This window comes from Rhinatrema bivittatum, chromosome 12 (genome assembly GCF_901001135.1).
Source record: "Rhinatrema bivittatum chromosome 12, aRhiBiv1.1, whole genome shotgun sequence".
NCBI lineage: Eukaryota > Metazoa > Chordata > Amphibia > Gymnophiona > Rhinatrematidae > Rhinatrema > Rhinatrema bivittatum.
In genome coordinates this window covers 66,515,758-66,532,709 of record NC_042626.1, presented here as the reverse complement: position 1 = coordinate 66,532,709, position 16,952 = coordinate 66,515,758, and the positions used below count along the sequence as shown (strand labels likewise).

The window sequence follows — 16,952 nt, the reverse complement described above, 5'->3', positions numbered from 1 at the left end:
ATGTTTCCTAATATTTATGTTAAATACATGCATGGATATTGAACCTAAATAAGCATGTCAGGTTTTTTAAATGAATCATATTATAGTACAGTTCACATCAATAATCAGAACAGTGGTCTGCAACCAGCTCAATCACAGCAATTCATATGCATCACGTGACAGCTCTTGCTCTGCAGGGAACGCTGGGGGAACCTCTTGATAAAATAGCATTGCATTCCTTCCAACATACTACATTACTCTCAAAAGGCCTAAGAGCACCAAGATTATCTATGGTTCCCCATTTCATGGTCTTTCAATACTCTCTCAGTGAACGCACGAGTACACCCTCTTTAGAAGGGATGAGTGTGTACAGGTGAGATATTCATTATGAGGTCTAAGGTTTTCCTTAAGCTTTATATGTATTTTTTAGGGTTCTGTATAAAGGTGTTTGCACTAATGTACTTAACCTATTCATTGCACTGTAATGCATGCGCTTGAATAGGTGAAAATTTAAATGATTAATGTACATTAAATCTATATAAAAGGTGAGCAGGACATGTGGACAGGTAGACTAGCTGAGCCAAATGGTCTTTATCTGCTGTCACGTTACTTGCTATATAAGAAGTACTATCAGTGAGTTACATCACGAATATACAATACATATACATGTGAGTACGCAGACACACAGGGTGAAGTTGGCAGCTCTATTCTACCCAGACTGGCCTATCCCTTATGATGGTACTGTGTGATCACTGCTGTACAGTCTCAGGTCAGATATTCTACTTCTGAACCACACTTCTGAATTCATACCGGTCTTCCATAAAAATGGAATACTACTATGGCATCTTCTGTAGTGGTTCTGAAGAATAATGCTTTATTTTCTGCTTAGAGTAGGGCATTTCACATATTTAATATTTCATCTGAATATTCTAAATACTTCATTTTTGGTTTTATTTAAATTTAAAAAATGTTGTATTGTCAGTAATAATTCTGAAATAGTGTCTTCTTTTGTCATTATAAACTGAATGCAAAAATATCACCTAATTACTGCACTGCATTTGAATATATACCAAAGCAGAGGTATCACCAGTTCACCATACATGACCTTTACTCCCTGAACCACCTTCCCCCTTCCTCTGACTCTAAGAAGCAGTGCAACAACAAACAAGGTGAGCTCTAGCTTCAGAAAAGCAACCTTCAGTCATAAGAACTTACCACACTGGATCCATCAAGCCCAGTATCACGTTTCCAACAACCAATCCAGGCAAGATTCCAAACAAAGCTGGGCTCAAGTCACCAACAAAAAGCTCTCTTCAATGTCTCTAGGTTCACTCAACCCAGGCTTTCATTACAAGTTTCATTATTCATTCTCCCTCCCAAAAAATCAAAATACTTACTGGCCTGACTGGTAATCTTTTTCATTTACCACAGCACAGTTGCTCAAAGAAAGTTCATCTGTAGGACATCTTGCTGCTTGCATAGACTGTGAAAGAGAAGAAAAAAAAAAGAACATGGAAAACTGTGTCAATAACCAAGAAAATGAGATTACAAAGGAAGAGTGGCATTGTTTAGAGATGGAAAAATTGACAAAAGATTAAGGAAGTACAACAAGAGCCACTAAGGACTAAAAGAACTACAAAAGAATTGTGAAGAAAGGGCAAAGAATAACTGGCAAATACTTCTTCAGATGGAAGAACATGGAAATCTCTTAATAAAAAGATAACAGATGAATTAGCTAGCAGAAAGTAGACCAATTAAAAATGGCTACATTATGGCTAAGAACTTTCTCATGGTCAGTGTTTTTGGAGTCCTTGCTGCAATTTCAGCTTCAGTTTAAATTATGTCTGAGGACAAAAGGCATAGGATAGAAGATTAATCCAGTATCTACCTGGGATTTTTACCCCATTAATGATGTGGATATTCCTTTCTAGTTCTGTGGATGTGATAATGCACCACACTATACAGAATGGAAAGCTAGTGAATAAAGCAGAGTTGCTTACCTGTAGCAGGTATTCTCCAAGGATAGCAGGATGTTAGTCCTCACACATGGGTGACATCAGATGGAGCCCAGCACAGGAAACTGACAGACACACTGACATACACTACAGCTCTTCATTCAGGGACCACTGGTGGGGGCGGAAGGCCCAACTCAAGGAGTCTGCTAGGACATTGTCCATCCCAGGGAGATACACAGCCCAGAGGAAGACGCTGTTCGAGGGCCCACGACCAGATCTGGACTGCTTCCTGACAGAGGATGTATGACCCTGTCCCTCCCTGAACCAGGACCACTTTGTTGTGTAGGTGCTCTCTGAATGCCCGCAGGTCATAACGGATCGTCCTTAACTCCAGGAAATGTATCTGGGATTGCTTCTTCTGCAAGGACCAAAGACCCCAAGAGTATGGAGGTCTGCAACATGGGCTCCCCACCCTGTGTGAGATGAGTCTGTAGTGAGGACAATCTGGGGCTGCGAGCCCCAGAAGAGCATCCCCTGCTCCAGATTGGATGGGTTTTCACACCACATGAGGAAGTGCCGATCCAGACACATGTGAAACCGAGCAAATGAAGTAACATGCACTGTCGCCGCCAAATGCCCCAGAAGTCTTAGAAACTGGTGTGTGGAGACATGGGAGCAACTGGAGACTATCCAAATGAAGGCAGCAAGGATCTCTGCCCTGTCTCAAAGCAGAAAGGCTTTTTTCTGAACAGTGTCCAACCTGGCCCCAATGAAACTGAGTTGCAGCAATGGCTGGAGATGGGATTTTGGATAGTTTATCAGAAATCCCAGGTTTTGCAAGATGCATATGGTTGCTTGTAGGGAATGCAGCACTCCCTCCCTGAAGTTGTTCTTCATAAGCCAATCGTTGAGGTAGGAGAAAAGACATGAACCCCTTCGAAGATCGGCCCCCACCAGGCATTTGAAGACCCGAGGCGCTGATGCCAGGCTGAAGGCAGTACGCAGTACTGGTAGTGTTCCCCCTCTACCAGGAATCATAGGCATCTCCAATGCGCTGGAGATAAGGGGATATTGGCATATGAGTCTCTGAGATCGAGGGAGCAGAGCCAGTCCCCAGCCCTGAGGAAGGGAAATCAAAGTACCCAACAAAACAATTTTGAACTTCTCTCTGACAAGAAACCGGTTCAATGCCCTCGGATCCAGAATGGGGCGAAGGCCACCGGTTTTCTTAGGAATCAGGAAATACCTGAAGTAGAACCCATCCCCCTGTTGGCCAGGCAGTACTGGTTCAATCGCTTGAGCCATTAAAAAGGTGGAGCGCTCTACCCGGAGTACCTGCTGCTTCTCTATGCTTCTCCACCGGGGACACAGATGAGAACTGGGTGGAGTTCATTGGAAATGCAGTTTGTACCTCTGCCTTATGATGGACAGAACCCAGTGGTCCAAAGTAATTGACATCCATCAGTCTGTGAACAGCTGCAGGTGACCCCGCACTGGGGCACTGGGGGGGGGGGGGGGGGTCAGCACCCTGGGGTAGGGTTAGCTGGCTCTAACTCCCTGGTCACCAATCCTGCGGTGGGGCAGGATCTGGGCGAGGCGTATGAGATTGCCGTGCCCTCGGTCTTGCCGGAGCTCGCAGAGGTCACAACCTAGGGACTGGCGGGTAGTATTTGCGTGGCCGGTAAAATGGCCTTCTGGGGTATTGCCTGGGAGGCATTTTGCTGGAGGGCTGGGTGTCTGAGGTGCTGGCTAATAATTGAAGGGTTTTGTGATAGAATTTCAGTTGGGCCACCGCCTCTAATCTTGCCCCCGAAAAGATTTTCGCCCGTACATGGCAGATCGGCTAGACAGTCTTGTACCTCAGGATGCAGATTGGAGCCATAGAGCGAGCCTCAATGCCTGCTGAGGCCACTCTCACAGCTGTCTCAATCACGTCATACGCAGAATGGACCTAGTTTATCACAGTCTAGGCCCTGCTGAAATATTTTCTGAAGTCCTCCTGAAATTGTTGCGGGAGGCGTTCTCCCAACTCTTGGGCTTGTTTCCAGAGGTTCCTGGAATCCTAGCTGCTAACATTGAGCCCTGGAACAACCAGAGTCCAAGAGCGTCTAGAGTCCTGTGCTTATGCCCCAGGGGTGCCGAGGCACGAGTCTGAAATCGCTTCACCTTTTTTTTTAGGTCTGATTCCATCAACACTGACTGGTGAGGAAGCTGACAGCACTCCAACCCCATGGCGTGTTGGACTAGATAGACTGTGTCCATCTTTCATGGAGGAACGGAGATGGTGAGTTGCCAGAATCAGGCAACTAGCCCCTTAAAGATGTCATGGATTGGAACAGACACCACCCTCCTTAGGAACATCAAGGAATAGCAGGATCTCCAACATCTTGTGACGAGAATCTGGTTCTGACTAAAGTTAGAAAGGCACCAACTCCTCCATGGCTTTAACAAGAACAGCGAAAGAAAGATTCTCTGGAGGGGAATTTCTGCCTCTTCTCTGGTGGAAAGGGTTCCGAAGGCAATTCTTCCATGGAGGACAAGAATGCCTCACCCTTGGAGGGGATCATAGCTGTAAACCTCCGGAGACGCAGGGGGCCAGAGGGTCGAGGAGGGCACCAGTGGAATAGAGGGCACCAGCGGATCCCCCGGCTTCGGGAGCACCAGTGGCACTGATAGCACTGAAGGTGTCTATTCTGGTGGTCCCAGGAGAGCCAGGGGTTGTCGGGATGCCATGCACAATGGAGGCGTCGTCAACCCGATGGACCTTCCTCGTCAGAGGCATCGCTCACCAGAATGGGAACCGGTGGCAGCAGCAGCGATGCTCCCCTTGACCGCAAAGGGGCTTGGAGCATTAGAGCTGGATGCGTCGGCAAGCACCAATAGAATCGGCTCTTGCAGCAGTCCCGGTGGAACTGGAGGCTCGATGCCCTGCAGGACCCGGCCAACTGCCAACCGCATGCGCCTAACTCCTCCTCAAAAGCTGCTGAGGATAGAACAGCAGGAGGTGGCGGCAGCAGCAGCAGAATTGGATCGACCCCGGAGTCAAAGGGTAGAACCAGATTTTCCACTGGCACAAGTGGGGATCGCCAAGAGTCCTCAGGAGGACTGAAGGGAATCCCCTCCTCTGCGTGAGACCGCTTCAGGGGAGGCACTGACGCGGTCAATGCCTTTCCATGGTTTGACTTTGAAGAAGATGAGCGGGGTCGGTGTTTCCTTGACTTCTCGCGGTGCTCTCCTCGGTCCTTCCCCGGGGACAGATGGTGATATCGAGGAACCCAACCCGGACAGAGGACACGGATCTCACGCAGACCCCACCCCGGGATCGAAGAGCGGTAGTGGAGGGGAGACCTGGGGGGGGGGGGGGGTGTCAACGCCGAGACTCTTTTCCCTTGCAAAGTAGAAGTCACTGACGACGGATCTGATTTCTTAGAGCCAAGCAACTTTTCCATTTTGTCTAACCATGCCTGATGGCCCTAAGGGGGTCGTCTGAGCGCAAAGGTTGCAACCATGGAAATCATGCGATGCCCCCAGGCAAAGGCATAGACCTCGTAGGGGGGGACCGGCGAAAGCCGGATGATATATCAAAAAGGATGCCATGCACAGTCAATGGCCAGTGATCACAGGGGGGGGGGACGGGGGACGACACTGTCAGTAATCGACCACATATACCCAAGAAAACTTACTGAAAGTAATGAAGAAACAACCCACGAAATGCAGAGGGAGCCTACGCAACACCAGAAATGAATTTTCATCGAAAAAGTGCAAAGGCTTCAGCTTCACAGAAAAAGATTGGAGAGGGACACCACATGGACGGTTGGTTAGTGGCATGCTGGGAATGCTTAGTGTGTGTCAAAGTTTCTAGAAACTAACAAAAGTTTTCCATGCCGGGCTCCATCTGATGACGTCAGCCATGTGGGAGGACTACCATCCTGCTTGTCCTTGGCGAACAGCGAGATAAAAGCCTGAAAGAGGGGTGAAGACTGTATACAGAGTGTGGATCTTGGACAAAGCAGCATTTTGTCACTACTTGACTATAGTACTAAAACGTCAACATTACAGTTTCTTCAAACAAGCCACTTAGATCAGTTCATGTTTGTTTAAAAGAAAAGACCTGAATTAACATTATTTAACAATCAGAACATGCTTGCTATTTTAGGTGGACTATCAGTAAATTCAGCAGCCTTAAAAGCATGTAAATATAATAGATAGTCAAAGAAAAATATATGCTTGTAAGAAGAAATGAAAAAAAATTTATGTAATGATGACCTACATAATCTCTATAAAAACCTCATTTGATGTGTTTTGTGCAATTCTATACGACTAACAGCACAACAGAGCTGATTACAGGATTGAACCATACCCTCTGCAGCCTGCATCCTTGCTCAGCTGCCTTCTGTCATAATTTCTTTACCTGCCTCTCTGAATGGAATGTTTTGACCCCTGAGCACTGTTCGCAAGGCTTAACTACTCTGGAGAGTGCTATACACTCATGTTACTCCTAGTGGGATTCTGTGCATTTTCCATTCAGTGCCACGGCAGAATTCCAGTAAAGGGCAATGTTCTATTTTTGTATGTGCAAATCTCTGTAAGAAAGCAATTTTTCCTTCTTTGGATGTTCAATGCCAGTACAGTTAGAGAGAGAATTTATTCCCAGTGGTCTCTGTCTGCACAGTCTACATTTACAAGGACACTATAAACCTTTCCTTGCCTTCACTCTGCCCAATCTATGACAAAAAGAAAAATGTAGTGGTTCTAATTATACCTTGTATGCTGACCTTAAAACACACAACACAAAAGTTTGTCTTATTCTTTTAAATCAATTTCAATGTACATATACATGGTTGATAGATTACGATGCTTATATTCTGTACTTAGCTGACTATGCCTCCAAAACCGCATTTCTTCTACTAAATGAAGCAAAATAGTTATCGAATAAAGTTACAAAATTTTGAAAATGTCAAAAACTGATGATGCGCAAGTTGTTTTCTATTAAAAGGTAACATAATATATGTATATACACATATACATACACACGCATAAGGAACAATTCTCAAATAGCTTGCACAGTTGAGGTATGCAGGTACATTGATAGCACACATACCCAGGTAGCTTCTCTCTGATATTCAGGCACAAATTGTGCATGCTAAAATTGCCCACATTCTTTACACTCACTATTTCTGCAAGTGGCTTGAGATGGGGGAAGATGGTTTCCCCAACATAGCCTGAATACTTTTGTGCACTAATTTTCATCGCCACCTCCCAACCTAAACATATTCCCAGGAACATTTTCTCGCAATCTGGCTGACAGCGTACACATTGGGAAAGCCCACATACATTTTTAGCTGGGTCAGAAGAATACAATTTTCAGACAGATCAATTCACCTTCCTAAATATTTACTTATCCCAAGTAAATGACTTTGAAAAACTTGTGCTCTTAACGTGCATGCTATCTCAATAAGCAAGGTTAAAGAATTCTTAGCCAGTCTACTGCATCTTCAATATGAGTCTCAACAGGCACAATACACTATACTTTAATCCCAACCACATCGCCTCTCACACGGGCACATTATAAAGACCGTGCAACATTTCTGGATATAGTCCTGCATTTCATACCATTTAAATTATACATGGTAAAGCTGCAGGTGGCCTTGAGACTGGGCTGAAAGCTTCTTGCAAATGACACAGCAATAGGTCACATATTTCCTCTGCAGTAAGACTAAAGCAAACCAAAAAGATCAAAGGTTTGAGTGTTGTGTCTCATTGGTATCCAGTTTCCTTACTGCTTTTCTTAAAACAAGAATGATAGAAAGAAAAAGGGGGGCAGTCATGTGGCACAAAACACCGGCACAATGCATCAATGAGGTGGCATGGATTAGAGCGAACATGGGGCTACCACCTCTGGAAAGGAGAGTGGTGCGCTTCAGCACGAGGTTACGGTAGCATAGCAACGGTAACCTTCTAATCTAAGATCCCATGCTGGAAAGGAAAAATATCAGCAGGGAAAGATTAAAGCAATGATGAGTACCCGCTTTTTTGAAGAACTGATGCTAAGATTACCAGATTGGCGAGTGCTGGCATGGGTAAGACTTTTGTTCATTTATACTGGGAACTGTGCCTCTGGGGTGCCACGTTGAATATCAGAGTCATAATTTCTCCATCACTGAGTGGCCGATGTAATAAGGAGCGCCGAAGCTGCCGCGGGTTTGTGCGCAGATGTACGTGTGCTTTCCCGCATCAAGCCCTATACGGGGATGTAATAAGGGTTTAACCGTGGGAAAAAGCGCTTACGAATGTGCTTATGGACCCGCAGTTTTTCCTGCGCGAATGCATGCTAACGGAATTCAAAGGAGGCAATTAGCTAATCATAGGCAATGCAGGGAGCTGCGCTAGTGCGGGTTTTTTTATTGCCATGATCAGGGCATGAGTTAAGTGTCAGCGCCAACTCAGAGGGCCTATCTCGGCATCCAAGTGGCCAGCTTAGCTAGGTACTTTTCTGGGCGTCAAAACAGCCAGCTTAGGTAGGTGCTTCCCTAGGCGCTTTTCTCAACATCTGAGCGGCCAGATGTGCGACCAGCTGAGCGCCTAAGCTTAGATCCTGAGTGTCAAGATTAGCTAGGTGCCTTTCTGGGTGCCCTATCGTAAAGATTTTTCTGCCACAAAGACAGTACAAGCGGCCTGATAAGCGCCTATCTCGGCTTGGCCAGCTTAGTAAAGCACTTTTCACGGTTTCTGAGGTAGGCACTTCCCTGGGCAGACAGATACACAATCAGAAGAATAGCAAGATTGTTGTGATTTGAAATATTAAACACACTTTCCAGGGTCATACTTTCACTTAGAGAGACCCGTTAGCTTGCTCTCTTATGCGCGGATTACCAGCATGGGTTTTGTGCGCAGATGTGGCCGCTTATCATATAGGCCCTCACCACGTTTAGGCATGGGCATTTTTCCGTATGTGCGCGGATTTCTGCACGCAAATCATTTGCATAATTTATTTTTTTACATCCCGCAGAAGCGGCAGCTTCAGCTGCTCGCAGTGATCAAAACCCGCACTCATAACGAGCGCCTGTTTTCCCACGGGTCTTATTACATTGGCCCCTGGGTTAGGGGAATTTAAAGACTCTTTCAAGATAACATTTGATTTTGTACAAGTCAACACTAGATACAAAGAGAAAGAATCCATCCCTAGTAGAAGAGGAGAACATATTATAATTATACCGAGGATCCCTTGAGGCTAAAGCATGAAAATGAAGAGTGATAAGCTATGTTAACTGAGGTAATCTGCATGATGCAGCATTTACTACCCTAAAAAAAAAAAAAAAAAAAAAATTCTGCTGGGATTTGCTTTGTTACTAAAAAAAAAAAAAAGACCTAATGGCAGAGCACCTGTTTTGTACTGTACCAAAAACATGATTAATGGCTATCAAACAATTTAATCTGACCATCAGTTTTCAACATTATGTGGCCACATGACCATAAAGCACCAGGGCCACTGTGGCAAATATCCAGTGAACCAGGAGTCTCAACAGTGACCATAAACAGAATAATTTTCACCACCAATTTTAATCACACAGGTGAACAAATGAGCAAACTTCAGAGGCATCATAAGCCATGCTGGTAGCTCAAAACTGTGATTCTGGCTCCACCACCAAACACTTATGAATTCTTCAGTACTGGAGTTGAAACAGATTTTCTTTAACATGGCCAGTCTGGAAAAAAATCAAGTTGTAATAAGGGTAAAGGATATCTAAGTCCTATTAACAATCAGATGTGATCACCTTTTTTTTTTTTAATAGTTTGTCAAGATGCAGTAAGAAAAACTCATTCTCACATCATGATAAAGCAAGGAAGAATACTGTGACAGGTTTTGTTTTTTTTAAGTATAGTTTATTAAATCATTAATTTAGACATCAATGATATTACAAAAAAATCTTCTGAATTTACAACCTTAACCAAAAAGACACATTAATAAAAAGAAACATTAAATTCAGCATGACATCAGTTTCTTGTGCATTAGATTGTCTCTCAGAATTATCAAGACAGTAAAGGCCCCTGATAGTCCAATATTTTAAATCTAATTATAATAAAAAAAATATTTTTATGACACACCACAGCACATAATTGGCACCAGCACCACCATATTCCCATTCAAGCAGGTGACAAATTTGCTGAAATCAGCAGACATTAGCAGCATATTACAAGGAGAATGTGAAGAGAGTACATAAGCAATGAACTATTTCTGCGCAATGCGGGACATTTATGGTGAGGATCACTGGCAAATATTAGTCCTTGTTAGGAATCATATCATTACTTAGCTTAGCCATTATGAGAAGGGCACAGGAGTGCTTTTACTCCTACCGGTATGTGTAGTTAGAGGGAGGGCAGGGGATTACACAACTTGGCCCAGTTTAAAGTGAAAGCTGTCCTCAATGAAACTCCACCTAAATCACCCACTTTTGAGAACAGTGAAGGCTGGGATGATTACAGATGCCTCTTTCAGACAAATGATCTTTGGTTTTCGGATAAGGAAACTACATTCTTGTCATTGCTTAGTAACATTTTCAGTTACCAAAGTGTGTGTTTTATTTGCCAGTTTAACAGTATTTTACACTAATATCTTCCTTCTAATGAACTGTTTAGAACTGAAGAAACCTGTATTAAGTTAGCTTGGAATGCAAATCAATTCGGGAGTGAATTGTCAATGTGAGAATATAGTACTGCTCAAACTTTCTGGGAAGGACAAAAGTCCCAAACAAACCAATGGCTATTTTTTTATCATCTGGAGGCCTCATTCTTTATAGTTTTTATCAATTACGGGTACCCCTTCCAGCTATGGTTTAGTTATTCCAAACCATAGCCTGTTTTAACTAAATCCTTTTATTTGGTTTGGTCCGTGTCTCTTGTCTAGATTGTAAACTCCAAGGAACAAGGTCTGTCTCTTTTTCCTCTGTAAAGTGCTGCAAACACCTGGGAGTGCCATACAAATGGCAATAATAAATAAATATACCAAGTATAGAAACAGTTCCTGTAGTCTGGAAATGATGAAAAACAAAAAGATCTTTAGGTAGCTGTCCTTCAGCACTACCAACAGTGAATACAACACAAAAGACTTAACAGACTGGTGAGCCCCCTTCTGGACAAATTACATTTAATCTCAAAGATCTTTGCACCAGAGGTTCAAGCAAGAAAGAATTATTGGCAGACACCACGCACTGGAACAGGTTAGATATTTTAAAGTTAAATCAAATTTAGAAAAAAATACTGCTGCTAAATCACCTCATTAAAAAGATAAACTGCAACACAACTCTCAGCAAACACTTCAATTTATGGAAAAAAAAAAAAAAAAAAGGAGCAGTGAAAGAAAAAACTGGAGATAGTTCACAGAGAAATAGTGACCAGAAAAAAAAAAAGATTAACTATAACAAAACACAGGCTGCTGTCCAAGTTTTCTGGTATCTCCTTTGCCCAGAATTCAAAAATTCTTAAATCATTAACTGCCCTGGAGACAGGATTTATTTAAACATGCTGTTACTCCGTATAGATGCATTGTTCTTGGAAATGAGATTATACTTTTTGACTTGGGGAAAAAAAGGGAAGAACTGAACCTCAATGAAGCAGAATAATGACCAAGATGGATAAAGGAAACAGATGTGAGAGAAATTAATTTGGTCCACCAATTTTAACATCCAGGCTCAATAACTGCCATTTAGAATATAAAAGGTAAGAACAGTACCTAAAGCAGGGGAATTATTTTACTGTAAAAAATTAAAAGGTCACAATGATGACAAGGTAGAAGAGGATTGAACAAAGAATGAGTAACACACAAGAAGGTGAGTAGAGAGTTTCTGGAATGTTAAACTCATATGAGCAAGGATGAAAGAAAAAGGTAATTTACTTGCCTGTGCACATTTTATCCTAGTTAAACTGTGTATCACATAACTAAGCCATTAATAAAGCCTGGTGAGAGGTCCAAGAAAATCTGTAAATCACCCACAGGTCGATCCAGTAAAGTGTGCTCCGTCGGAGCGCACTGTCACCCTGCTCTGGACGCGTGTTTTCCCTTACCCCTTATTCAGTAAGGGGAGGAAAACACGCGGCCCACCCGCGGCACCTAATAGCGCCCTCAACATGCAAATGCATGTTGATGGCCCTATTAGGTATTCCTGAGCGATCCAGTAAGTAAAATGTGCAGCCAAGCCGCACATTTTACTCTAAGAAATTAGCGCCGCCCAAAGGTCGGCGCTAATTTCTTCCGGCGCCAGGGAAGTGCACAGAAAAGCAGTAAAAACTGCTTTTCTGTGCACCCTCCGACTTAATATCATAGCGATATTAAGTTGGAGGTCCCCAAAAGTAAAAAAAAAAAGTAAAAAAAAAAATAAAAAAATTTTGAATTCGGCCCGCGGCTGTCGGGCCGAAAACCGGACGCTCAATTTTGCCGGCGTCCGGTTTCCGAGCCCGTGGCTGTCAGCGGGCTCGAGAACCGACGCCGGCAAAATTGAGCGTCGGCTGTCAAACCCGCTGACAGCCGCCGCTCCAGGCCAAAAGGAGGCGCTAGGGACGCGCTAGTGTCCCTAGCGCCTCTTTTTCCTCGTTTGCACCGCGTCGCCTAATTTAAATACTGGATCGCGCGCACCGGCGAGGGGCCGGTGCGCGCGCCGGGAGAGCGGGCGTTAGTCCGCTCTCCCACGGACTTTACTGGATCGAGCTGCCAGCAATCCTGGGCCAGCTGGAAATGCTGCAGATGCAGGCGTTCAGTCTGTAGAGGGGAATCCCAATCATTGCTCCACTGTGACACCTACTGCTCAGACTCAGGGCATGCACATTCCAGGTTCTGACCAATAACTATCATTACAACAGATGGCTTAGGTGGGGCAATCACTATCCCCCATCCTTAGGATAGTTGTGAATTTAGAATCAGAGTGTTCTAGCCAAATAAAGGCCAGTTCAAATTTGAGTTAAAGGCACAAAGGAGAAGGAAAAAAACTGCCTGGCCCAAAATACAATTAAAAAAAAAAGGTTGCCGGAGCCACGAAGGTAGGAAGGAGGAGCAGCATCAGCTCATATGCAGAAGAGGAGCAGTGTCTGTGGCAGGGCCACCATGGATTCTATCTTGCAGCGGTCCAAGAAGAGGAATCCTGGCAACAGGTCCACCACAGATCCCATCCCATGGCAGCCCAAGATGATCAGGATCACTGCAGAGCCCATCCCACAGCAGCCTGTGAACAGGAGGCCCAGAGAACAGAGGAAAGAAGGAAAGAAGGAAGCTGAGGCCCTGGAGAGAGTGTGTATGAGTGAGAGACGGAGGAAGACAGGTGGAGAGAGAAGAAACAAAGAAGAAAAAAAGAGAGACCCTGTAAAAGGAATTGCAAAATGACCAAGAAAGGGAATTTGAAAAAAACAAGCCTGGGATAGCAAATGTTGCTTACCTGTAACAGGTGTTCTCACAGGACAGCAGGATGTTAGTCCTCACATATGGGAGACATCACAGGATGGAGCCCAATCACGGAAAACTTCTGTCAAAGTTTCCAGAACTTTGACAGGGTTATGCCATGCTGGGCATGCCCCTACTGGGCATGCCCAGCATGGCATAACCCTGCAGCCAGCGGGGGTCTCCCTTCAGTCTTATTTGAAAGCTACAGGCAGTGCCGAAAAATAAAACAAAACGTTACGAACCCAACACCGCGGGGCGGCGGGCGGGTTTCATGAGGACTAACATCCTGCTGTCCTGTGAGAACACCTGCTACAGGTAAGCAACATTTGCTTTCTCACAGGACAAGCAGGATGGTAGTCCTCACATATGGGTGAGTGCCGAGCTGAGGAGATCCGAACATGCACCAAATGTACCCAACGGCGTGCAACAGGCACAACAACTGGGGTGGAATTTGGTAGAGGGCATCCTGAACCCCATCGGGCAGGTGGAAGGGTGTTGGTACGTTACGTTGGAAACAGGTTATGCAGGACAGACTGGCCGAAGATGGAATCTTGTCTTCCGGCTTTGTCCAAGCAATAGTGGGCTGTAAAAGTATGGAGATAACTCCAGGTGGCAGCCCTGCAAATGTCAGGAAGCGGCACCGATCGTAGGTGTGCTACTGAAGTAGCCATGGCCCTCACAGAGTGTGCTTTAACACAGTCTTGAAAAGTAATGCCTGCTTGCTGATAGCAAAAAGATATGCAGTCCGCTAACCAGGAGGAGAGAGTCTGCTTACCCACAGGTTACCCTAATTTGTTGGGGTGGAATGAGATGAATAACTGAGTGCTCGTCCTGTGGGCAACTGTACGGTCTAGATAAAAAGCTAGAGCCCGTTTGCAGTCAAGGGTATGCAGAGCCTGTTACCCTGGATTGGAATGGGGCCTGGGAAAGAAGGTAGGTAGTATGATGGATTGATTAATGTGAAATTCCGAAGCTACCTTAGGTAAAAACTTAGGGTGAGTGCGGAGTACCACCCGGTCCTGCAGGAATTTAGTGTAAGGCGGATAGGTAACTAGGGCGTGTAACTCACTAACCCTGCGAGCTGAAGTGAGAGCCAAAAGGAAAATCACTTTCCATGTTTACAAGGGTTTGAGGCTGATCTTGGAATTGTTCTGGAAGGGACACGGAGAATTCCTGTATCTGCTTAAAGATGACCCTATTGTATTGGGTCATATAAAGCTGATAGGCAGCAATTCGGGAGAGGAGCATGGCCCCTTGGAATACTCATCGACCAATGTTGTCTAGGAATTTCTGTTCCTTAGCAGGCAGGGTAGACGAGTGGGGTTTTGACCTTTTCGCCTTCTTTTGTGCAGACTCTATCACAACTGAGTGGTGGTCAAGCTGGGATTTTTGAAAGCCTGGGGCTGACTGAACTAAATAAGTAGTGTCAGCCTTCCTATGTACTGGAGCAATTGATCCAGGGTTTTCCCAGTTCTTTTTGAGGAGATCAAGAAGGACCTGATGAACGGAAATAGAGGTGATCACTTTGGGGACATCCAGAAATTGGAGTAACTATCATCTGGTGCCTATCATCCAGTTCCATCTGAAGTTGAAAGGGAATCAACTCAAGACATTTCCTTCACAAAATTTATGAATGAAAGGTCCTCTGGAGGAGAACGCTTTCTACTTTCAGTGGGAGAAGGTGGTGAAGGTAAGTCATCGGTGTCTGTTGAAGTATCATCACCCCAAGTGTCATAAGGATCAACAGACTGTCCTTTCGGAAATGAAGGAGGTTGGATACCTGAGGGTCCTGGTCTAGGCTCCGAAAAAAATTGGAGGAATCACCGGAGGCACCGATGATGACATCGAAGGCATCGATGGATGACTCTGTGGCTACGGACGTATCTGCATCAATGGCTGAGACAACACACCCGATGGAGGTATGCGGAACAGTGTTTCTCCTTCCGATGAAGCTGTCATCGGGGAGGGTATCAGAGGCATCGGAGACCCGGGATCCATCGGAGGAAGGGCGGTCATCAGCGCTTCCCTTCTGGATAGCAGCGGTGCCAGCGCTGCTGAAAACAGGTCGATGACAGGTTCCACAATCGGTGTCAGTGCCGGAGGGATCTGGAGACATTGCATCGCCTTGTCGATGGCCTCCTGAAACATCCGGTCCAGTTCCTCTCGGAGACCTGGAGCAAGGAGCCCCGGCTCCAGAACAGAAGAGGGAGGCAGAGGCATAGCAGGAGGGACCACCTTTACAGGCGGAATCGCGGCTCCCAAACCCCAATCGGGTGAGGGTTGCCTCGGTGACCCGGTCGCAGGAACGGTCGGTGCGTTTCCTGGATGGGGCTTCTTCGACGGCGGCAAGGTCGATGATTTTGCTCCCTCGATGGTCCGAGTCTTACAATGTCGATGGCGATGTTTTTCTCTGTGATCCCCTCGATCCTGAGGGGGAGTAGAGGGTGTCGATGGCCGTGAAGAGTCGATCGGTCACCGGTTGGTGGTCGATGCTGGCACGAAGTCGATGGTGCCGGTTCCGACGACGTCGATGCAATGTACTGAGTCGGGGTTTGAGCACGGAAAAGGAGTTCCATCTTCTCCATTCTGGCTTTGCGACCTTTTGGTGTCATGAGGGCACATTTGGTGCAAGTCAGGACATCATGCTCATGGCCTAAACACATTACACAGACTCCATGGGGGTCTGTGATAGACATGGTGCGAGTACAGTTCAGGCACCGACGGAACCCCAACGCCATGGCCATTGAAAAAAAATTGAGCCGCGGTACGGTCGACGGCCAGTAGGCCGCAAGGGCCAAACTCTCAGGCCCCAATTCCTCCACCTGCCATTATCTTTTCCCTCCCCCTCTAGGTTGAACCCCCCTTCCACTATCTCCACTCCCACAGTTTGACCCCTCTCAGTACTAACCCTCTCACAGGCTCCCTCCCTCTCTCATGCTCACAAACTCCCCCTCACACAGGCTCTCCCCTCCCTTTCTCATGTGCGCGCACACACCCCCCCCTCACACAGGCTCTCCCCTCCCTTTCTCATGCGCGCGCACACAGGCTCCCTCCCCCTCTCATGCTCTCACACCCCCACCCTCCCTCTTGCACACTCCCCCCACAGGCTCCTTCCTCCCCCCACAGGCTCCCTCCCTCCCTCTTGCACACTCCCCCACACAGGCTCCCTCCCTCCCTCTTGCACACTCCCCCACACAGGCTCCCTCCCTCCCTCTTGCACACTCCCCCACACAGGCTCCCTTCCTCCCTCTTGCACACTCCCCACACAGGCTCCCTCCCTCTTGCACACTCCCCACACAGGCTCCCTCCCTCCCTCCCTCCGTCTTGCATACTCCCCTACACAGGCTACCTATGTCTCTCTCTCACACAACCCTGCACACTGGCTCTCTTACTCACAACACCCTACACATAGGCTCCTTCTCTCTTACACATATATATCCTGTCACACAGGCTCCCTTTCACAAACAAGCACCCTTACATACACACAATACTTTTTCACACACACCAGCTCTCACACATACACACTTTCACAATCTCTTCACGTAAGCTCCCTCGAACCCACACACAGGCTCCCTCCCTCTTGCACACTC

At 46.0% G+C, this 16,952-nt stretch overlaps 1 protein-coding gene across 3 annotated transcripts in view; it reads right to left on the bottom strand.

The window, feature by feature from the left end:
* The window catches only part of NSF (N-ethylmaleimide sensitive factor, vesicle fusing ATPase), a 251,295-nt gene that overhangs the window by 221,711 nt on the left and 12,632 nt on the right, over nucleotides 1-16,952 (bottom strand). For 2 of the 3 annotated variants that reach the window (XM_029572512.1, XM_029572513.1), the window contains exon 2: nucleotides 1,377-1,462. In XM_029572512.1, coding sequence (XP_029428372.1) covers nucleotides 1,377-1,462 — 86 coding nt within the window. Of the gene's footprint in view, nucleotides 1-1,376; nucleotides 1,463-16,952 lie in introns of those variants that run through there. The other variant, XM_029572514.1, reaches the window with a different exon arrangement.